Source organism: Euprymna scolopes, chromosome 46, assembly GCF_053919585.1.
Source record: "Euprymna scolopes isolate OS-2025 chromosome 46, ASM5391958v1, whole genome shotgun sequence".
Classification (NCBI taxonomy): domain Eukaryota; kingdom Metazoa; phylum Mollusca; class Cephalopoda; order Sepiida; family Sepiolidae; genus Euprymna; species Euprymna scolopes.
Window position 1 is genome coordinate 145,710,872 of NC_136527.1, and position 25,529 is coordinate 145,736,400.

At 22.6% G+C, this 25,529-nt stretch overlaps 1 protein-coding gene across 1 annotated transcript; it reads left to right on the forward strand.

Moving 5' to 3' along the window:
* The first annotated feature begins 1,447 nt into the window (after positions 1 to 1,447).
* LOC145270598 (uncharacterized) lies at positions 1,448 to 25,529 on the forward strand. The gene is made up of 2 exons (XM_080126228.1): positions 1,448 to 1,700; positions 23,911 to 25,529. Exon 2 carries the CDS (start codon positions 23,930 to 23,932, stop codon positions 24,830 to 24,832), a length of 903 nt encoding a protein of 300 aa, XP_079982354.1. The 5' UTR covers positions 1,448 to 1,700; positions 23,911 to 23,929; the 3' UTR covers positions 24,833 to 25,529.

A 25,529-nucleotide genomic window follows, 5' to 3' on the forward strand; every position in this document is an offset into this window, starting at 1 on the left:
GAAGAATGAACTTTATAACAGTGTACTTATTTTTCATAAACGATATATATATTTTGCTTACAACCCCCCCTTGTTTTGAGGGGGTTCTAAATATGCTTAAAATAATCATCTGAAACTGAACAAAACATATTGTATTGTTGTAAGGGAAAAGATTATAGATTAAAAAAAGAAAAAAACTTGTTTCCATACCTTATTTTGATGTCTGAATATCAGAACTTCGATTGTGTTTAATTATCCCGCTTTTGAGTTTTGAAGTGTGAAATTCGGTGAATATGTTAAGTAAAATAATTAATTTAAGTTAAGCAAAACAAAAAAAAATAAATTAATATTTATACGAAAAAAGCCATTGTAAAATCTTTGATAAATAAATTAACAATCTTTTTTAGCGAGCTGAATAATGCATTGCATGACCATTATTAAACAGGGTATGCTTTGAAGAATCGATACAAAAAAATATTCGATAAATATTTGTGTTAAAAATGTCAGCATTTTTTCGATCCCGTTTGAAAACGTTTGCGCCTTTCGACTACGGTGGACCAAACGCGCTGAAATAATTTTTTTATTTTGCTTTAAATTACTCTCCCCCCCCCCATTTTGGCGAGCCTGGCCCCCACATACATACGCATTAAAAACCAAACTCATACAAATGGTCATCCATCAGCGACCAGTGTTAATAATACATTGAAATTTTCGTCACTGAAAAATAAGTTTTTTTTTTTTTGCCTGTTTGGTCTTCCATAGTTTTCACATAGTACAAATGTAAACATTGTCTAAATCGACGCTAAGTAACTGGCTGCCTATATGAATAAGTAGAATTATTTTAAATCCGGGTACTTATATTATAATATTTTTGCATATTCTCATAGAAAATCACCCTAAATCTTAGTTAGACAACAAATAAATAAATTAATTATTTCAAAAACCTTTTTTTTTTTCTTTTTTTTTTTTTTAACTATTTATATACGTTTTTTGTGCAAGACAAAAAATGTCAATTGTTAACTTTGGGGGAAAATTTAACATTTAAAATTTAATTAAAAATAGTAGAAAAAGTTTTACATTATTCTGTTTTCTATATGATAAAATGCAGGGTTTTATCTTTCTGGAAAAAAAAGTTACTCAGACATAATGGATTTTAATAAATGTAATTTCGTTTTAAAAAACAACAACAACTTGATTTTTCGGCCATTTTTGGCGGTGTCTATAAGGTATTGACAAATAAATTGTATTTAAAAAAAATGAATTTTACGAAATAAATCTTCAAATTTTTTATTTTTTCATAAACTGTATTTTAAAAATATAAATTTTACAAAATGAATTGCAACAAACCTTAAGTATTGACAAAAATAATCTCAACTTGATAGGAAAACAATTCGGCACACTTAACTAATAAATGGACATTTTTACACGACGAACAAAATAATGGTTACACCGTTTTATGATGACCTAAATCCTTTGCTCTTTAGCAGTTGATTTTCTTTTTAAATAATTTCACGTTTAAATCGTGTTTTTAATATTTTAATTTTGATTCTTTTATATTTTCATATATTTTATTTCTTAATGAATTGAACACACAAAACAAAATTTGTGGCAATTTACTAAAGAAATCATAACAAACAAAAACAAATTTTCTGTTTTGAACACAAAAGAAAAAGAAACGAATTCATCCCGATTTTTTTTATATTGAATTCCTGGAATGAAAGGTAAGTTTTTTTTTGTTTTTTTTTAAATTTTATAACAATTTAAAAATTCAATAACTTCTAAGATTAATTTAAAACATTAAAAACATATACTTTTATTGCAATGCAATAAAAATATTAAAAAAATTACGAAAACTCATCGAGTTGAACTGCTGTTATTGTATTTTAGTAAAAAAAAAAAAAAAAAAAAAGAAAGAAAGAAAGAAAAAGTCTATGACTATAGACTACAAATGTTGGTTTAATCTAAACCTTGCGTTCCGAGCGTTATATCTTCATTGTCTACTCTAGGACATCTAAGAAAAATGCAATTTTACCCAACTTTTCGAAGAAGTTACTTTTACCTATAAATAATTTTCACTTGTTAAATTCTCGTAATTTTTTAAAAATATTACTATTTTCTGATATTTCAGTTAAGTAGGTAATAATGTTTTTGCTTAAATCACATATAAAAAATCGTTTTATCAACTCTATCTTAAAGAAGCACCAAAAATCTCCTAAAATTACATTATTTAACCTGACATTTACATTTTTGTCATATATATATATATATTTTTAAAAGAGTGTAGCCATCAACAATTGTGGGCCCTTTTAAAGGTTCCTATCATATTTTTATTTTAAAACATTTCTATAACACGTTTCGAGCTTAGGTGTGCTCTCTTCAGATGTTTTCGCAAAAAGTTTTTACTTAAAATGGGAGTTTGAAAAGTTATTTTTACATCTGCTGATACTAAATGTGTTTTTTTCAGCAGATGTAAAAATAACTTTTCAAACTCCCATTTTAAAGAAAAACTTTTTACGAAAACATCTGAAGAGAGCACACCTAAGCTCGAAACGTGTTATAGAAATGTTTTAAAATAAAAATATGATGGGAACCTTTAAAAGGACCCACAATTGTTGATGGCTACACTCTTTTAAATATACATTTTTTTTTCTCTCGTTGGAACTACACAACCATCACTTTAAATATATATATATATATATATATATATATATATATATATATATATATATATATATCTTGTGTACAGAAAGTTGTTAGATGAGACAAGTCATTGATACCGTCGGTTTCAAGCCCGATAATTGGGACCATTTAAGATATCCTTATCAAGCTCTCTTCAGCAGATATTTGGCTGAAGAGAGCTTGATAAGTATATCTTATACGGTCCTAATTATTGGGCTGGAATCCGACGGTACCAATGATTTGTCTCATCTAACAGCTTTCTGTACACAAGATATATATATATATATATATATATATATATATATATATATATCGTAATCTCCAAAAATACCGTTAGGGCTTACAACATGGCCGCCAGAAGAGTCACGTGATCCGGTTGATCCAAAACATGAATCGCCATATTACGAAACCGGAAAACGCAAATTTAAAGCAAACTTTGACAAACAAGCATAAGTACAAAAACAGTTTTTCAATATCATAATAATAAATAATTTATTTAGAACGGTCATTTAATTTTTTGTTGAGAAACAATCACAGTTTGTTTGTTTTTTTAAATGTTTACAAAATGTCTACGAACGTGCGTAGACATTTTGTAAACATTGTTTTTAAAAAATAATACTTCTATTATGTTTTAAACGACTGTAATAGTTTATTTTGGAAGTATATTTCATAAAGAAAATTGACAACCCACTTTAAAAACAGAAATTACGAGTTTTATATATTTTATTCGCAGTTTTTTGTTGGGGGTGTCAAAAATTCCGCCTAAAATTCTGATACACCTAGTCGACCACTTGTTTGTTCTGAATAAAATACTTTTTATAAACACTGTTTTAACTAAAAACAACCTAAGATTGTTTTTCAAAGTTTGCCTATTTTTATAACAACATTATATCAACAAAAAATTAAATACAAACAAATTGTGATTGTTTGTCAAAGTTTGCCTTCAAGGCTGCGTTTTCCATTTGCACAATTCATGTTTTGGATCAACCGGATCACGTGACTCTTCTGGCGGCCATGTTGTAAGCCCTAACGGTATTTTTGGAGATTACCATATATATATATATATATATAGCCTATTTTTTCGCTGGAGAATTCCTTTCGATTTTTAATGTTTTTTTCCAATGTTTTAAATTTTAGATTAGGGATCACTTTTTTTTATAAATTTACATAAAATGAACGTATTTATTGGCCATCAACAACTAGTAGAGACTTAATATGGAAAAAATAGTTGTAAAACTCTGCAATCTAACACAGCATAGTTTATTCCTTTAAAAATGACTTTCTTTTGGCAACTACGTTTTAACAGATTTAAAATATCTGCAAAAAAGAATAAAATAATAAATATTTAAGTTTTTAGGGTAAATGGATCACTTTCCTATATAAATTTAACATAAAATGAACACCCACTACAGGACCAATTAGCAGTCAATAGTATCTGTAAATTATGTGTTCATACTGGTGCACTTATTGATCTGTGCTGAAATAATAACGTTATTATTTTGAAAGCCATTCTTAACATGGAGAGGGGAGGGTGTTGTGTAACTATTCTATACTTTTACCATACAATTTCATAAAAACAGATCGTAAAATTTAATTCAACTTGAAAATACTATTTAAAAATTAGCGCAGATCAATAAGTGCACTAGCACCTATTTGTTTGAAGCGAATGGAGCTTTTGGTGTATCAGAATTTTTGTAGGAATTTTTGACACCCCTAACACGAAACTGCGAATAAAATATAAAACACTCGTAATTTCTCTTTTAAAAGTGGGTTGTTTATTTTCTTTATGGATTATACTTCCCAAATAAACTATTAAAGTTGTTTTAAAAGTAAAAGAAATATTTCTTTTTTAAAACAGTAATGAATTTTACAAACTCAATATTTTTGAATTTTTAAACTTTAAAAATCTATCAAAATTTTTCTATTGATTCTATTTTTACGATATTTTCAGGGTCAATGTGAAATTTTATGCTCTTTCCAATAAACCAAATATAATATTTTAGACAAACGTTTTTTTTTAATTCACACCTCTCCCCATTTTCAAGTGTCTATTAAAAAGTAAATAATTAATTTACTTACCAAAGTTTATATAAAACTTTGGTAAGTAAATTAATTATTTACTTTTACTCACAAATTGAAGAGAAAAGGTCAATAAATAATATATTCAAATTTAAAAAAAAAGTAGTGTTTTTTAGAAATTTACCTGTAAAGTTCGAAGTTTAAAAGCTTTTTTTTTAAACCACGTTGTTTGTTTTTTATTTTATTTTTATGAAACCTTGCTCCTTTAATTGTAAAAAACAATAAGGCTTGACTTACATTTTTCGAGTAGTTATAAGCTTGGAAAGACAGGGGGTCGAATAATTCACGCCTCTTATTTTGAAATGTCTATTAAAAAGTAAATAATTAATTTACTCACCAAAGTGTTATGTATCACAAATTGAAGATAAAAGATCAATAAATAATATATTTAAATTTAAAACAAAAAAGTAGTGTTTTTTAGAAATTTACCTTTAAAGTCCGAAGTTTAAAACCTTAAAAAAAACACGTTGTTTCTTTGTTTTTGTTTTTTAATGAAACCTTGGTCCTTGCTCCTTTAATTGAAAAAAGAATTAGGGCTTGAATTACATTTTTCGAGGAGTTATAAGCTTGGAAAGACGGGGTGGAATTATTCAATATTTTTCACGAAATTTCTGACACACCTAATGGAGCTTATATAAGGTTTTGTAATCTTCTGTTTCTTTTTCCTATGTGTTATTAACTTTCTTTTTTTTTACATTTTCATTCCAAACAAGACACGTTGCCACTTTGATGTAGGGGGCTACTATTAGGGACATAAGCTCCAGAGGTACTATGTGGGGAGTTGGGCAGCAAGATGTCGGTTCACGTTACACTTGAACTTCTGCATGTAAGTACAGTTGGGGAAGCAAGAATCCAGAAGGGAATTCCAAAGTTTAGCGGTTCTGGGAAAGAAACTACTGGAGTAGAAGGCTCTCTTACATCTAGGGATCTCAACTGTGAAGGGGTGGGATTTTGCTGCTTGTCGGGTTTGTCAGCGATATTTACGTCAAGGGGTACAAATGCTTGCAGTTTGTTGGAGTATTCACCGTTTAAGTACTTGTAGAATAGGCAGAGGGATGCTACATTTCGTTGATGGGTCAGAGGCTGAAGCTTAGATGACAGTCCAGGACCTATCAAGTGAACCTTGTCTAGGAGTGAGAGACTAGTAGCAGATGCACCAACCCAAACATGACAACAATACTCCATACATGGGCGAATGGTGGCCTTATAGAGGTACAGGACACTTTCAGCTGTCAGCAGCTTTCTAGCATGATAGAGAGAACCTACCTTTTTGGCAGTGGTCCTGGCAATGCTCTCAATGTAATTGTTCCAACTCATGTTTCCTGTGAACGTTAGGCCGAGGAGTTTAAAAGATGTACTTTCAGATAAAGAGTCATTGACCATTGCTATTGGCGGTAGGGAAGGTTTCTTGTAATTATTGAAGGAAACTAGTTAAGTCTTGGCAGCATTGAAGGTGACCATCCATTTTTGTCCCCATTCTACTACAGATTGGAGGTCATCCTCTAGTGTTTCTGCCATATTTTTTAGATATGTGTTCATTTGTTTTCTTGTCGTGTCTGTTATAGAGCGTAATGTCGTCAGCATAGATTCCCATCTCACAGACAATTTTGTCAGGGAGGTCATTTATGAATATTAAGAATAACAGAGGTCCAAGGATAGACCCTTGAGGCACTCCTGCATTTATATCATATTGTCAAAAGCTTTAGATATATCTAGAGCTACCGCTCTACCCTTCCCCGCTTTGTCCAGTGACTGGTATATACGTTCTGAGATTACAGTTAGAATGTCTGCTGTGGAACGGGCTTGCCTAAATCCATACTGTTGGTCAGTCAGGAGTTTAGAATCTGTAAGGTGATGGACTAGAGCTTGGTTAATTATGGTCTCAAATATTTCAGCGAAAAGTGGGAGAAGGTTAATGGGGCAATAATTTACTGGGTCAGTTCTTTCGTCAAAATTCTTGAAAACTGGCACTACAGAAGCATTTTTCCAGCAGGCAGGAAAGCAAGATTCATTAAGGCATTTGTTGTAAAATTTGGAGAGAACTGGAGCTACTTCGGCAGCGCACATTTTTAATAGCACAGCCGGGATGAGATCAGGTCCACATGCTTTTGCAGTGTCGAGCTTTCTTATGATAGCATGCACCTGAACAGGGGTGATTTTCAGATCATCTAGTGTAATTTTTTTTATAGATTTGTGTTTAAAAGATGTACCAACTAATTTAATAAACAAAAAATGTAAAAAATGTGTATAAATTTATTTAGTGGTTTCTTACCAGTATGTTGTTTTATAATTGATTTTTAAATGATTATCGAGACTTCCCTGATGGCTGTTTTATATCCGCCAACTTTTTTAATTCTAATATAAGACTCGGTACGATTTTTTATAAAGTAAATAAGCGCTCCAAAATAAGTTGAAATACAAAAAAAATGCTTATCCAAGTAGGTAGAAGAATTACTGGAATTGCCTTTTATAACAATCATTTGTTATATATTTGATTTTTAACCCCGTTTTCGATTTTTGTCTAAATAAATAATAAACAGTGTTTACTGGTATATGTGAAAAAGTAAAATGGTGCTGTGCTCACTGTTGAATACAGTAAATTTGGAAAATGATTAAAATAATTATAAAAACTACTGTTAGAAACTCACTCAATGGGGTAAAGAATGGCTGGTTACTTTTAATGCATCTTAAACCAAGCTTCTCTCTTTACATCATCAACATTCTGATCCACATCTGACATCAATTGAAATGAATGGCTCTCGTCTTCAGGAGGCCTCAAGTTTTGACAAACTTCTTGGCTTGACCATTACTCCTGATCTTAAATGGAACACGTACATCAAATCTGTTGCCAAGGCCGCTGGAAAAATGGTGGGATCTTTCTATCGATCCGGTAAATATCTCACTGCTGATGCTATTCTCTATCTATATAAGAGCCAGGTACGTCCAAGGATGGAATACTGTTGCCACATCTGGGCAGGAGCTGCTAGAAAGGACTTGGCCTGCCTTGATAGAGTTCAAAATAGACTTCGTAGCCTCGTAGGAGATGTCCTTTTCTCTTCCTTGCAACCTCTATCTCACAGAAGAGATGTTGCGAGTTTGTCTCTGATGTATCGTTATTTTCATGGAAAGTGTTCGAATGAGCTTCAATCTATGGTCCCCCCTCGCCAAACTTTCACAAGAAACACTCATCTAGCTGTAAACACTATCAATAATTCCCCCCACTCTTTATCTGTGCCTAAACCTAAACGTAGATTCCATGAACAAAGCTTTTTTCTTAGAACTGCACGCCTGTGGAATTGTCTTCCGTTTTCCTGCTTTCCGGCTGACTACAATATGGTTGTCTTCAAGTCTAACGTAAATAAGTTCTTGATGAGCCGTTCCATATAAGTTATCAACTTTTCTCAAATTTTCATTACTAATGATTACTATAATGTCCAATTTCTACTGTACACTTTTTAACCCTTATCCTTGAGTGGCCTCTTGGCCTTGATAATGTGGTGATTTCTGTGTAAAAAAAAAAAGTTACCGTGACATAGGCGGACATATATTTGGTGGGCTTCTTACAGTATTTTGTATAATTATTTAGTTTGAACTCATTTTCCCAAACTTACCATGTTCAACAGCGAGCACACCGCCATTTTTCTTTTTCAAATATTTCAATAATAATTGCATAATGTTCGAACCAATTACGTTTTAAAGCGAGTAAACCCCTAAAACGTTTGTAGATAGATAGAAGAGTAAATTATCTTGCCTTTGGTAACATTTATCTGTTATATATTTGTTTTTTTTACCACTTTTTCGAATCTATGTGTATAGTAAGACAAACCCTAAAATTTTCTGGGCTACGCCAGGTGTCCCTGCTAACTTATATAAATACTTTTGCAGTTTTAATAAAAAAGCTAAAATCATATCAGAACGATTCCATTTATGCTGAACATCTACAGAATGCCAACATCAATATATTACATATGAATAAAATTTTAAATGTAGTAACATTAAAAGAACAAAGCAATATGTTACATATGAATAAAAAAATTTTAAATGTAGTAACATTAAAAGAAAAAAAGCAATGTGTTACATATGAATAAAATAAAATTTTAAATGTAGTAACATTAAAAGAAAAAAAGCAATATGTTACATATGAATAAAATAAAATTTTAAATGTAGTAACATTAAAAGAAAAAAAGCAATATGTTACATATGAATAAAATAAAATTTTAAATGTAGTAACATTAAAAGAAAAAAAGCAATGTGTTACATATGAATAAAATAAAATTTTAAATGTAGTAACATTAAAAGAAAAAACAATATGTTACATATGAATAAAATAAAATTTTAAATGTAGTAACATTAAAAGAAAAAAAGCAATGTGTTACATATGAATAAAATAAAATTTTAAATGTAGTAACATTAAAAGAAAAAAAGCAATATGTTACATATGAATAAAATAAAATTTTAAATGTAGTAACATTAAAAGAAAAAAAGCAATATGTTACATATGAATGAAATAAAATTTTAAATGTAGTAACATTAAAAGAAAAAACAATATGTTACATATGAATAAAATAAAATTTTAAATGTAGTAACATTAAAAGAAAAACAGCAATATGTTACATATGAATAAAATAAAATTTTAAATGTAGTAACATTAAAAGAAAAAAAGCAATATGTTACATATGAATAAAATAAAATTTTAAATGTAGTAACATTAAAAGAAAAAAAGCAATATGTTACATATGAATAAAATAAAATTTTAAATGTAGTAACATTAAAAGAAAAAAAGCAATATGTTACATATGAATAAAATAAAATTTTAAATGTAGTAACATTAAAAGAAAAAAAGCAATGTGTTACATATGAATAAAATAAAATTTTAAATGTAGTAACATTAAAAGAAAAAACAATATGTTACATATGAATAAAATAAAATTTTAAATGTAGTAACATTAAAAGAAAAAAAGCAATGTGTTACATATGAATAAAATAAAATTTTAAATGTAGTAACATTAAAAGAAAAAAAGCAATATGTTACATATGAATAAAATAAAATTTTAAATGTAGTAACATTAAAAGAAAAAAAGCAATATGTTACATATGAATGAAATAAAATTTTAAATGTAGTAACATTAAAAGAAAAAACAATATGTTACATATGAATAAAATAAAATTTTAAATGTAGTAACATTAAAAGAAAAACAGCAATATGTTACATATGAATAAAATAAAATTTTAAATGTAGTAACATTAAAAGAAAAAAAGCAATATGTTACATATGAATAAAATAAAATTTTAAATGTAGTAACATTAAAAGAAAAAAAGCAATATGTTACATATGAATAAAATAAAATTTTAAATGTAGTAACATTAAAAGAAAAAAAGCAATATGTTACATATGAATAAAAAAATTTTTTAAATGTAGTAACATTAAAAGAAAAAAAGCAATGTGTTACATATGAATAAAATAAAATTTTAAATGTAGTAACATTAAAAGAAAAAAAGCAATATGTGTCATATGAATAAAATAAAATTTTAAATGTAGTAACATTAAAAGAAAAAAAACAATATGTTACATATGAATAAAATAAAATTTTAAATGTAACATTAAAAGAAAAAAAGCAATATGTTACATATGAATAAAATAAAATTTTAAATGTAACATTAAAAGAACAAAGCAATATGTTACATATGAATAAAATAAAATTTTAAATGTAGTAACATTAAAAGAAAAAACAATATGTTACATATGAATAAAATAAAATTTTAAATGTAGTAACATTAAAAGAAAAAAAGCAATATGTTACATATGAATAAAATAAAATTTTAAATGTAGTAACATTAAAAGAAAAAACAATATGTTACATATGAATAAAATAAAATTTTAAATGTAGTAACATTAAAAGAAAAAAAGCAATATGTTACATATGAATAAAATAAAATTTTAAATGTAGTAACATTAAAAGAAAAAACAATATGTTACATATGAATAAAATAAAATTTTAAATATAGTAACATTAAAAGAAAAAAAAGCAATATGTTACATATGAATAAAATAAAATTTTAAATGTAGTAACATTAAAAGAAAAAAAGCAATATGTTACATATGAATAAAATAAAATTTTAAATGTAGTAACATTAAAAGAAAAAAAGCAATATGTTACATATGAATAAAATAAAATTTTAAATGTAGTAACATTAAAAGAAAAAAAACAATATGTTACATATGAATAAAATAAAATTTTAAATGTAGGATCATTAAAAGAAAAAAAGCAATATGTTACATATGAATAAAATAAAATTTTAAATGTAGTAACATTAAAAGAAAAAAAGCAATATGTTACATATGAATAAAAAAATTTTTTAAATGTAGTAACATTAAAAGAAAAAAAGCAATATGTTACATATGAATAAAATAAAATTTTAAATGTAGTAACATTAAAAGAAAAAAAGCAATATGTTACATATGAATAAAATAAAATTTTAAATGTAGTAACATTAAAAGAAAAAAAGCAATGTGTTACATATGAATAAAATAAAATTTTAAATGTAGTAACATTAAAAGAAAAAAAGCAATATGTGTCATATGAATAAAATAAAATTTTAAATGTAGTAACATTAAAAAAAAAAAAGCAATATGTTACATATGAATAAAATAAAATTTTAAATGTAGTAACATTAAAAAAAAAAAAGCAATATGTTACATATGAATAAAATAAAATTTTAAATGTAGGATCATTAAAAGAAAAAAAGCAATATGTTACATATGAATAAAATAAAATTTTAAATGTAGTAACATTAAAAGAAAAAAAGCAATATGTTACATATGAATAAAAAAATTTTTTAAATGTAGTAACATTAAAAGAAAAAAAGCAATATGTTACATATGAATAAAATAAAATTTTAAATGTAGTAACATTAAAAGAAAAAAAGCAATATGTTACATATGAATAAAATAAAATTTTAAATGTAGTAACATTAAAAGAAAAAAAGCAATGTGTTACATATGAATAAAATAAAATTTTAAATGTAGTAACATTAAAAGAAAAAAAGCAATATGTGTCATATGAATAAAATAAAATTTTAAATGTAGTAACATTAAAAAACAAAAAGCAATATGTTACATATGAATAAAATAAAATTTTAAATGTAGTAACATTAAAAGAAAAAAAGCAATATGTGTCATATGAATAAAATAAAATTTTAAATGTAGTAACATTAAAAGAAAAAAAGCAATATGTTACATATGAATAAAATAAAATTTTAAATGTAACATTAAAAGAAAAAAAGCAATATGTTACATATGAATAAAATAAAATTTTAAATGTAACATTAAAAGAAAAAAAGCAATATGTTACATATGAATAAAATAAAATTTTAAATGTAGTAACATTAAAAGAAAAAAAGCAATATGTTACATATGAATAAAATAAAATTTTAAATGTAGTAACATTAAAAGAAAAAAACAATATGTTACATATGAATAAAATAAAATTTTAAATGTAGTAACATTAAAAGAAAAAAAGCAATATGTTACATATGAATAAAATAAAATTTTAAATGTAGTAACATTAAAAGAAAAAAAGCAATGTGTTACATATGAATAAAATAAAATTTTAAATATAGTAACATTAAAAGAAAAAAGCAATATGTTACATATGAATAAAATAAAATTTTAAATGTAGTAACATTAAAAGAAAAAAAGCAATGTGTTACATATGAATAAAATAAAATTTTAAATGTAGTAACATTAAAAGAAAAAAAGCAATATGTTACATATGAATAAAATAAAATTTTAAATGTAGTAACATTAAAAGAAAAAAAGCAATATGTTACATATGAATAAAATAAAATTTTAAATGTAGTAACATTAAAAGAAAAAAAGCAATATGTTACATATGAATAAAATAAAATTTTAAATGTAGTAACATTAAAAGAAAAAAAGCAATGTGTTACATATGAATAAAATAAAATTTTAAATGTAGTAACATTAAAAGAAAAAAAGCAATATGTTACATATGAATAAAATAAAATTTTAAATGTAGTAACATTAAAAGAAAAAAAGCAATATGTTACATATGAATAAAATAAAATTTTAAATGTAGTAACATTAAAAGAAAAAAAGCAATATGTTACATATGAATAAAATAAAATTTTAAATGTAGTAACATTAAAAGAAAAAAAGCAATGTGTTACATATGAATAAAATAAAATTTTAAATGTAGTAACATTAAAAGAAAAAACAATATGTTACATATGAATAAAATAAAATTTTAAATGTAGTAACATTAAAAGAAAAAAAGCAATGTGTTACATATGAATAAAATAAAATTTTAAATGTAGTAACATTAAAAGAAAAAAAGCAATATGTTACATATGAATAAAATAAAATTTTAAATGTAGTAACATTAAAAGAAAAAAAGCAATATGTTACATATGAATGAAATAAAATTTTAAATGTAGTAACATTAAAAGAAAAAACAATATGTTACATATGAATAAAATAAAATTTTAAATGTAGTAACATTAAAAGAAAAACAGCAATATGTTACATATGAATAAAATAAAATTTTAAATGTAGTAACATTAAAAGAAAAAAAGCAATATGTTACATATGAATAAAATAAAATTTTAAATGTAGTAACATTAAAAGAAAAAAAGCAATATGTTACATATGAATAAAATAAAATTTTAAATGTAGTAACATTAAAAGAAAAAAAGCAATATGTTACATATGAATAAAAAAATTTTTTAAATGTAGTAACATTAAAAGAAAAAAAGCAATGTGTTACATATGAATAAAATAAAATTTTAAATGTAGTAACATTAAAAGAAAAAAAGCAATATGTGTCATATGAATAAAATAAAATTTTAAATGTAGTAACATTAAAAGAAAAAAAACAATATGTTACATATGAATAAAATAAAATTTTAAATGTAACATTAAAAGAAAAAAAGCAATATGTTACATATGAATAAAATAAAATTTTAAATGTAACATTAAAAGAACAAAGCAATATGTTACATATGAATAAAATAAAATTTTAAATGTAGTAACATTAAAAGAAAAAACAATATGTTACATATGAATAAAATAAAATTTTAAATGTAGTAACATTAAAAGAAAAAAAGCAATATGTTACATATGAATAAAATAAAATTTTAAATGTAGTAACATTAAAAGAAAAAACAATATGTTACATATGAATAAAGTAAAATTTTAAATGTAGTAACATTAAAAGAAAAAAAGCAATATGTTACATATGAATAAAATAAAATTTTAAATGTAGTAACATTAAAAGAAAAAACAATATGTTACATATGAATAAAATAAAATTTTAAATATAGTAACATTAAAAGAAAAAAAAGCAATATGTTACATATGAATAAAATAAAATTTTAAATGTAGTAACATTAAAAGAAAAAAAGCAATATGTTACATATGAATAAAATAAAATTTTAAATGTAGTAACATTAAAAGAAAAAAAGCAATATGTTACATATGAATAAAATAAAATTTTAAATGTAGTAACATTAAAAGAAAAAAAACAATATGTTACATATGAATAAAATAAAATTTTAAATGTAGGATCATTAAAAGAAAAAAAGCAATATGTTACATATGAATAAAATAAAATTTTAAATGTAGTAACATTAAAAGAAAAAAAGCAATATGTTACATATGAATAAAAAAATTTTTTAAATGTAGTAACATTAAAAGAAAAAAAGCAATATGTTACATATGAATAAAATAAAATTTTAAATGTAGTAACATTAAAAGAAAAAAAGCAATATGTTACATATGAATAAAATAAAATTTTAAATGTAGTAACATTAAAAGAAAAAAAGCAATGTGTTACATATGAATAAAATAAAATTTTAAATGTAGTAACATTAAAAGAAAAAAAGCAATATGTGTCATATGAATAAAATAAAATTTTAAATGTAGTAACATTAAAAAAAAAAAAGCAATATGTTACATATGAATAAAATAAAATTTTAAATGTAGTAACATTAAAAAAAAAAAAGCAATATGTTACATATGAATAAAATAAAATTTTAAATGTAGGATCATTAAAAGAAAAAAAGCAATATGTTACATATGAATAAAATAAAATTTTAAATGTAGTAACATTAAAAGAAAAAAAGCAATATGTTACATATGAATAAAAAAATTTTTTAAATGTAGTAACATTAAAAGAAAAAAAGCAATATGTTACATATGAATAAAATAAAATTTTAAATGTAGTAACATTAAAAGAAAAAAAGCAATATGTTACATATGAATAAAATAAAATTTTAAATGTAGTAACATTAAAAGAAAAAAAGCAATGTGTTACATATGAATAAAATAAAATTTTAAATGTAGTAACATTAAAAGAAAAAAAGCAATATGTGTCATATGAATAAAATAAAATTTTAAATGTAGTAACATTAAAAAACAAAAAGCAATATGTTACATATGAATAAAATAAAATTTTAAATGTAGTAACATTAAAAGAAAAAAAGCAATATGTGTCATATGAATAAAATAAAATTTTAAATGTAGTAACATTAAAAGAAAAAAAGCAATATGTTACATATGAATAAAATAAAATTTTAAATGTAACATTAAAAGAAAAAAAGCAATATGTTACATATGAATAAAATAAAATTTTAAATGTAACATTAAAAGAAAAAAAGCAATATGTTACATATGAATAAAATAAAATTTTAAATGTAGTAACATTAAAAGAAAAAAAGCAATATGTTACATATGAATAAAATAAAATTTTAAATGTAGTAACATTAAAAGAAAAAAACAATATGTTACATATGAATAAAATAAAATTTTAAATGTAGTAACATTAAAAGAAAAAAAGCAATATGTTACATATGAATAAAATAAAATTTTAAATGTAGTAACATTAAAAGAAAAAAAGCAATGTGTTACATATGAATAAAATAAAATTTTAAATATAGTAACATTAAAAGAAAAAAAGCAATATGTTACATATGAATAAAATAAAATTTTAAATGTAGTAACATTAAAAGAAAAAAAGCAATATGTTACATATGAATAAAATAAAATTTTAAATGTAGTAACATTAAAAGAAAAAAAGCAATGTGTTACATATGAATAAAATAAAATTTTAAATGTAGTAACATTAAAAGAAAAAAAGCAATATGTTACATATGAATAAAATAAAATTTTAAATGTAGTAACATTAAAAGAAAAAAAGCAATATGTTACATATGAATAAAATAAAATTTTAAATGTAGTAACATTAAAAGAAAAAAAGCAATGTGTTACATATGAATAAAATAAAATTTTAAATGTAGTAACATTAAAAGAAAAAAAGCAATATGTTACATATGAATAAAATAAAATTTTAAATGTAGTAACATTAAAAGAAAAAAAGCAATGTGTTACATATGAATAAAATAAAATTTTAAATGTAGTAACATTAAAAGAAAAAAAGCAATATGTTACATATGAATAAAATAAAATTTTAAATGTAGTAACATTAAAAGAAAAAAAGCAATATGTTACATATGAATAAAATAAAATTTTAAATGTAGTAACATTAAAAGAAAAAAAGCAATATTTTACATATGAATAAAATAAAATTTTAAATGTAGTAACATTAAAAGAAAAAAAGCAATGTGTTACATATGAATAAAATAAAATTTTAAATGTAGTAACATTAAAAGAAAAAAAGCAATATGTTACATATGAATAAAATAAAATTTTAAATGTAGTAACATTAAAAGAAAAAAAGCAATATGTTACATATGAATAAAATAAAATTTTAAATGTAGTAACATTAAAAGAAAAAAAGCAATGTGTTACATATGAATAAAATAAAATTTTAAATGTAGTAACATTAAAAGAAAAAAAGCAATGTGTTACATATGAATAAAATAAAATTTTAAATGTAGTAACATTAAAAGAAAAAAAGCAATATGTTACATATGAATAAAATAAACTTTTAAATGTAGTAACATTAAAAGAAAAAAAGCAATATGTTACATATGAATAAAATAAAATTTTAAATGTAGTAACATTAAAAGGAAAAAAGCAATATGTTACATATGAATAAAATAAAATTTTAAATGTAGTAACATTAAAAGAAAAAAAGCAATATGTTACATATGAATAAAAAAATTTTAAATGTAGTAACATTAAAAGGAAAAAAGAAATATGTTACATATGAATAAAATAAAATTTTAAATGTAGTAACATTAAAAGAAAAAAAGCAATATGTTACATATGAATGAAATAAACTTTTAAATGTAGTAACATTAAAAGAAAAAAAGCAATATGTTACATATGAATAAAATAAAATTTTAAATGTAGTAACATTAAAAGAAAAAAAGCAATATGTTACATATGAATAAAATAAAATTTTAAATGTAGTAACATTAAAAGAAAAAAAGCAATATGTTACATATGAATAAAATAAACTTTTAAATGTAGTAACATTAAAAGAAAAAAAGCAATATGTTACATATGAATAAAATAAAATTTTAAATGTAGTAACATTAAAAGAAAAAATGCAATATGTTACATATGAATAAAATAAAATTTTAAATGTAGTAACATTAAAAGAAAAAAAAGCAATATATTACATATGAATAAAATAAAATTTTTAATGTAGTAACATTAAAAGAAAAAAAGCAATATGTTACATATGAATAAAATAAAATTTTTAATGTAGTAACATTAAAAGAAAAAATGCAATATGTTACATATGAATAAAATAAAATTTTAAATGTAGTAACATTAAAAGAAAAAAAGCAATATGTTACATATGAATAAAATAAAATTTTAAATGTAGTAACATTAAAAGAAAAAAAGCAATATGTTACATATGAATAAAATAAAATTTTAAATGTAGTAACATTAAAAGAAAAAAAAGCAATATGTTACATATGAATAAAATAAACTTTTAAATGTAGTAACATTAAAAGAAAAAAAGCAATATGTTACATATGAATAAAATAAAATTTTAAATATAGTAACATGAAAAGAAAAAAAAACAATATGTTACATATGAATAAAATAAAATTTTAAATGTGGTAACATTAAAAGAAAAAAAGCAATATGTTACATATGAATAAAATAAAATTTTAAATGTAGTAACATTAAAAGAAAAAAAGCAATATGTTACATATGAATAAAATAAAATTTTAAATGTAGTAACATTAAAAGAAAAAAAGCAATATGTTACATATGAATAAAATAAAATTTTAAATGTAGTAACATTAAAAGAAAAAAAGCAATATGTTACATATGAATAAAATAAAATTTTAAATATAGTAACATGAAAAGAAAAAAAAACAATATGTTACATATGAATAAAATAAAATTTTAAATGTGGTAACATTAAAAGAAAAAAATCAATATGTTACATATGAATAAAATAAAATTTTAAATGTAGTAACATTAAAAGAAAAAAAGCAATATGTTACATATGAATAACATAAAATTTTAAATGTAGTAACATTAAAAGAAAAAAAGCAATATGTTACATATGAATAAAATAAAATTTTAAATGTAGTAACATTAAAAGAAAAAAAGCAATATGTTACATATGAATAAAATAAAATTTTAAATGTAGTAACATTAAAAGAAAAAAGCAATATGTTACATATGAATAACATAAAATTTTAAATGTAGTAACATTAAAAGAAAAAAAGCAATATGTTACATATGAATAAAATAAAATTTTAAATGTAGTAACATTAAAAGAAAAAAAGCAATATGTTACATATGAATAAAAAAAATTTAAATGTAGTAACATTAAAAGAAAAAAAGCAATATGTTACATATGAATAAAATAAACTTTTAAATGTAGTAACATTAAAAGAAAAAAAGCAATATGTTACATATGAATAAAATAAAATTTTAAATGTAGTAACATTAAAAGAAAAAAAAGCAATATGTTACATATGAATAAAATGAAATTTTAAATGTAGTAACATTAAAAGAAAAAAAGCAATATGTTACATATGAATAAAAAATTTTTAAATGTAGTAACATTAAAAGGAAAAAAGCAATATGTTACATATTAATAACATAAAATTGTAAATATAGTAACATTAAAAGAAAAAAAGAAATATGTTACATATGAATAAAATAAAATTTTTAATGTAGTAACATTAAAAGAAAAAAAGCAATATGTTACATATGAATAAAATAAAATTTAAAATGTAGTAACATTAAAAGAAAAAAAGCAATATGTTACATATGAATAAAATAAAATTTTAAATGTAGTAACATTAAAAGAAAAAAAGCAATATGTTACATATGAATAAAATAAAATTTTAAATGTAGTAACATTAAAAGAAAAAAAGCAATATGTTACATATGAATAAAATAAAATTTTAAATGTAGTAACATTAAAAGAAAAAAAGCAATATGTTACATATGAATAAAATAAAATTTTAAATGTAGTAACATTAAAAGAAAAAAAGCAATATGTTACATATGAATAAAAAAATTTTAAATGTAGTAACATTAAAAGAAAAAAAGCAATATGTTACATATGAATAAAATAAAATTTTAAATGTAGTAACATTAAACGAAAAAAAGCAATATGTTACATATGAATAAAATAAAATTTTAAATGTAGTAACATTAAAAGAAAAAAAGCAATATGTTACATATGAATAAAATAAAATTTTAAATGTAACATTAAACGAAAAAAAGCAATATGTTACATATGAATAAAATAAAATTTTAAATGTAGTAACATTAAAAGAAAAAAAGCAATATGTTACATATGAATAAAATAAAATTTTAAATGTTGTAACATTAAAAGAAAAAAAGCAATATGTTACATATGAATAAAATAAAATTTTAAATGTAGTAACATTAAAAGAAAAAAAGCAATATGTTACATATGAATAAAATAAAATTTTAAATGTAGTAACATTAAAAGAAAAAAAGCAATATGTGTCATATGAATAAAATAAAATTTTAAATGTAGTAACATTAAAAGAAAAAAAGCAATATGTTACATATGAATAAAATAAACTTTTAAATGTTGTAACATTAAAAGAAAAAAAGCAATATGTTACATATGAATAAAATAAAATTTTAAATGTAGTAACATTAAAAGAAAAAAAGCAATATGTTACATATGAATAAAATAAAATTTTAAATGTAGTAACATTAAAAGAAAAAAGCAATATGTTACATATGAATAAAATAAAATTTTAAATATAGTAACATTAAAAGAAAAAAAGCAATATGTTACATATGAATAAAATAAAATTTTAAATGTAGTAACATTAAAAGAAAAAAAGCAATATGTTACATATGAATAAAATAAAATTTTAAATGTAGTAACATTAAAAGAAAAAAGCAATATGTTACATATGAATAAAATAAAATTTTAAATATAGTAACATTAAAAGAAAAAAAGCAATATGTTACATATGAATAAAAAAATTTTTTAAATGTAGTAACATTAAAAGAAAAAAAGCAATATGTTACATATGAATAAAATAAAATTTTAAATGTAGTAACATTAAAAGAAAAAAAGTAATATGTTACGTATGAATAAAATAAAATTTTAAATGTTGTAACATTAAAAGAAAAAAAGCAATATGTTACATATGAATAAAATAAAATTTTAAATGTAACATTAAAAGAAAAAAAGCAATATGTTACATATGAATAAAATAAAATTTTAAATATAGTAACATTAAAAGAAAAAAAGCAATATGTTACATATGAATAAAATAAAATTTTAAATGTAGTAACATTAAAAGAAAAAAGCAATATGTTACATATGAATAAAATAAAATTTTAAATGTAACATTAAAAGAAAAAAAGCAATATGTTACATATGAATAAAATAAAATTTTAAATATAGTAACATTAAAAGAAAAAAAGCAATATGTTACATATGAATAAAATAAAATTTTAAATATAGTAACATTAAAAGAAAAAAAAACAATATGTTACATATGAATAAAATAAAATTTTAAATGTAGTAACATTAAAAGAAAAAAGTAATATGTTACATATGAATAAAATAAAATTTTAAATGTAGTAACATTAAAAGAAAAAAAGCAATATGTTACATATGAATAAAATAAAATTTTAAATGTAGTACCATTAAAAGAAAAAAGTAATATGTTACATATGAATAAAATAACATTTTAAATGTAGTAACATTAAAAGAAAAAAAGCAATATGTTACATATGAATAAAATAAAATTTTAAATGTAGTAACATTAAAAGAAAAAAATCAATCTGTTACATATGAATAAAATAAAATTTTAAATGTAGTAACATTAAAAGAAAAAAAGAAATATGTTACATATGAATAAAATAAAATTTTAAATGTAGTAACATTAAAAGAAAAAAGTAATATGTTACATATGAATAAAATAAAATTTTAAATGTAGCAACATTAAAAGAAAAAAAGCAATATGTTACATATGAATAAAATAAAATTTTAAATGTAGTAACATTAAAAGAAAAAAAGCAATATGTTACATATGAATAAAATAAAATTTTAAATGTAGTAACATTAAAAGAAAAAAGCAATATGTTACATATGAATAAAATAAAATTTTAAATGTTGTAACATTAAAAGAAAAAAATCAATATGTTACATATGAATAAAATAAAATTTTAAATGTAACATTAAAAGAAAAAAAGCAATATGTTACATATGAATAAAATAAAATTTTAAATGTAGTAACATTAAAAGAAAAAAGCAATATGTTACATATGAATAAAATAAAATTTTAAATGTAACATTAAAAGAAAAAAAGCAATATGTTACATATGAATAAAATAAAATTTTAAATATAGTAACATTAAAAGAAAAAAAGCAATATGTTACATATGAATAAAATAAAATTTTAAATATAGTAACATTAAAAGAAAAAAAAACAATATGTTACATATGAATAAAATAAAATTTTAAATGTAGTAACATTAAAAGAAAAAAGCAATATGTTACATATGAATAAAATAAAATTTTAAATGTAGTAACATTAAAAGAAAAAAAGCAATATGTTACATATGAATAAAAAGAAAAAAAGCAATATGTTACATATGAACAAGCCCCCCTGATGAATTTCCACAGGTCCTGCTAGTTATTATTATTGTTTTCCTATTATTTTATGGCATTTAATTTCGCCGGTTGTGCATTTTATAAAATAATGGAAGTCGGTGTTTTTTGTAGTTATTCAAATATTTGTTAGATACTGGTCTTATTAGGTAGGTAGGCCACAGTGACCTATATTCTAGTTCGATTGCTTCTGTTCAGTGAGTCGAGCAAACTCTGCACTCGTAGTTGTTTGTTATTGTATTTTTGTGAAGTACGTAATCGGTTTTTGAGGGCTTTTCAGGCTGTGCAGCTTATGATAACGTTTTACACATGTTTTCCTCTCCATGCTGGTTTTTTAAATTTCTGAATACGCCCACGACAATCGGGAGTAAAAATTGAGTGAAGTTTACGCTCATTTTTCTAACACTACAGTTTATAAAGGTGAGCAAGTTGTATTTTTATAACTTATAGAAGTGGTAGAATATTTATTTTTCTCCATAACTGCCAAGTTTCATGCAAAAATAAGCATTAGCACATATATTTCCAGACCTAGCAAATTTCCCCCCCCATCCGAGTATACAGTGACAGCCATTTTTGATTTCTGACGAAAATCCACCAAATACATTCGATCGTTGATATTTGCTAATCTGTCTCTTATATTTTGCTTTAGACACCAAATACTCAAGAATACAGATATTATAAATATATATTATATGAAATATAATATATATATTATATATATATATTATATGAAATATATATAAATATATATATAATATATAATTCATATAATATATATATTATATATATATATTATATGAAATATTCAACTAAATGATCGCTAAATCTTTTCAATTAGTAACTTTTGACTAAAATAGTGACCGTGTTTTCAGGTACAATTTGAGTGCCATGTGGTCAATTTATCTCCTTAATTTATCACCGATTTCATTTGATATATTGTATCTTGCACGAGCAGATATATATATATATATATGTAGATAGATAGATATATATATGTAGATAGATATATATATATATGTAGATAGATAGATAGATATATGTAGATAGATAGATAGATATATATATATATATATGTAGATATATATATATATGTAGATAGATAGATATATGTAGATATATATATGTAGATAGATAGATAGATGTATATATATATGTAGATATATATATATATGTAGATATATATATATGTAGATATATATATATATGTAGATATATATATATATATATATGTAGATATATATATATGTAGATATATATATATATGTAGATATATATATGTGTAGATATATATATATATATGTAGATATATATATATGTAGATATATATATATGTAGATATATATATATATATGTAGATATATATATATATATGTAGATATATATATATATGTAGATATATATATATATGTAGATATATATATATATGTAGATATATATATATATGTGTAGATATATATATATGTGTAGATAGATATATATGTGTAGATAGATATATATATATGTAGATATATATATATATGTAGATAGATATATATATATGTAGATAGATAGATATATATATATATATCTATCTACATATATATATCTATCTACATATATATATATATATCTATGTAGATAGATATCTACATATATATATATGTATATATATGTAGATAGATATATATATATGTAGATAGATATATATATATGTAGATATATATCTATCTACATATATATATACATATATATCTACATATATCTATCTACATATATATATATATCTACAGATATATATATCTATCTACATATATATATATATCTACAGATATATATATCTATCTACATAGATATATATATATGTAGATATATATATATATCTACATATATCTATCTATCTATCTACATAAATATATATCTATCTACATATATATATATATATCTATCTATATATATATATGTAGATAGATATATATATATATATATATATATATACATACATATGCAAACACGTATAGGCATATGACTAACGGCATGTAACCAACTATTATTCAATTTAAACAGCTTTTACTGATATTTCTGTTTTTCAAAATGTGTACATGTTTATTTCCTATTTTTTCAGATAGGCTTTATACAAAACAATGCCTCCAAAGAAAAGGAAGAAGTCCAGTGATAATTCCAAGCTTTCTAGTGTTGCTGTGAATTTTATCACAGAGAATTATGGTTCAATTCCAACTGATGATCCGCTGAAAAATGGACATGTTCTGCACCTGTTTCACCAGAACAAGTCAATAGTGCAGACAATTTCTGATGTTAAGGCAAACATGAAAATCCCTTGCATCATACAACCTTGGCAAATAAAAAAATTGTTGGACTGTACAATAAGAAAATACCCCAACTTATCAAGAGAGAATTACTTGAAGAAATTCAGGCACTTGTGTGATGAGGTGTTTACTTTCTACAAAGTCCAGTCAGACAGTCCTCCTGTTGATATTGAAACAAAGACTAGCCAAGGGAATGAATGCAGCCCAACACCGTCCACTTCTTCAACTCCATTAGCTGTACCAATTCCTGCTACACCAACAACCTCCTCCGAGAGAACATCAAGAAAGCCGTTAACACCAAGGTGCAAATTAATTGATTTTGTTTCTAAATCAAAGCAAGTTATGCAACAAAAATACAAGACATCTATGCAAGGACTGAAAGCTAAAATCGAGTCAACACATGGGATGAAGGTCAAATACTCGAACCAGGACTTGCTGAGGAAAAAGACAGTGATCTCTAAACAGACGGCGATTATCACTTTGTTGAGGAAGGATCTAAAAATTTTTTTAAAAAATGCAAATATAGAAGACTTCCAACGACTTGAGCATGAACTCAAGAAGCAAAAGGACAAACACAGTCAGTTAAAAAGCTACTACAGAGGAAAGCGAGAGAGTCAGGTGGACAGTGTCACTAATGCTGACAAGGATGTTGTGACTGTCCTTGAAAATAAACTGAAAGAAAAAGATGTTATTTTTTTATTTATTTTTTTTTTTACATAGGCATCACCACATTATCAAGGCCAAGAGGCCACTCAAGGATAAGGGTTAAAGAGTGTACATTAGAAATTGGACAATACAGTAATCATTAGTAATGAAAATTTGGTAAATTTGATAACTTATATGGAACGGCTCATCAAGAACTTATTTACGTTAGACTTAAAGACAACCATATTGTAGTCAGCCGGAAAGCAGGAAAACGGAAGACAATTCCACAGGCGTGCAGTTCTAAGAAAGAAGCTCTGTTCATGGAATCTACGTGTAGGTTTAGGCACAGATAAAGAGTGGGGGGAATTTTTGATAGTGTTTACAGCTAGACGAGTGTTTCTTGTGAAAGTTTGGCGAGGGGGGATCATAGATTGAAGCTCAGTCAAACACTTTCCATGAAAATAACAATACATCAGAGACAAACTCGCAACATCTCTTCTGTGAGATAGAGGTTGCAAGGAAGAGAAAAGGACATCTCCTGGAGTTAGAGAATGACAAGTTCATTCTAGAGGAACAGGTGGACAATCAGTCAAAAATTTTTCAAAAGGAAGGGAAGACTTTTTCACTGGACATAAGAATTTTTGTGTACGACTGCATTTTGAACAATGTTCCAACTATAAATGTTCCTAATTTGATAAAAAGCTTCCTAGGTAGGTGTTGATATAGTACAGAAAATATACCACATAGATCAACTGTAGAGATGATGGGAGTT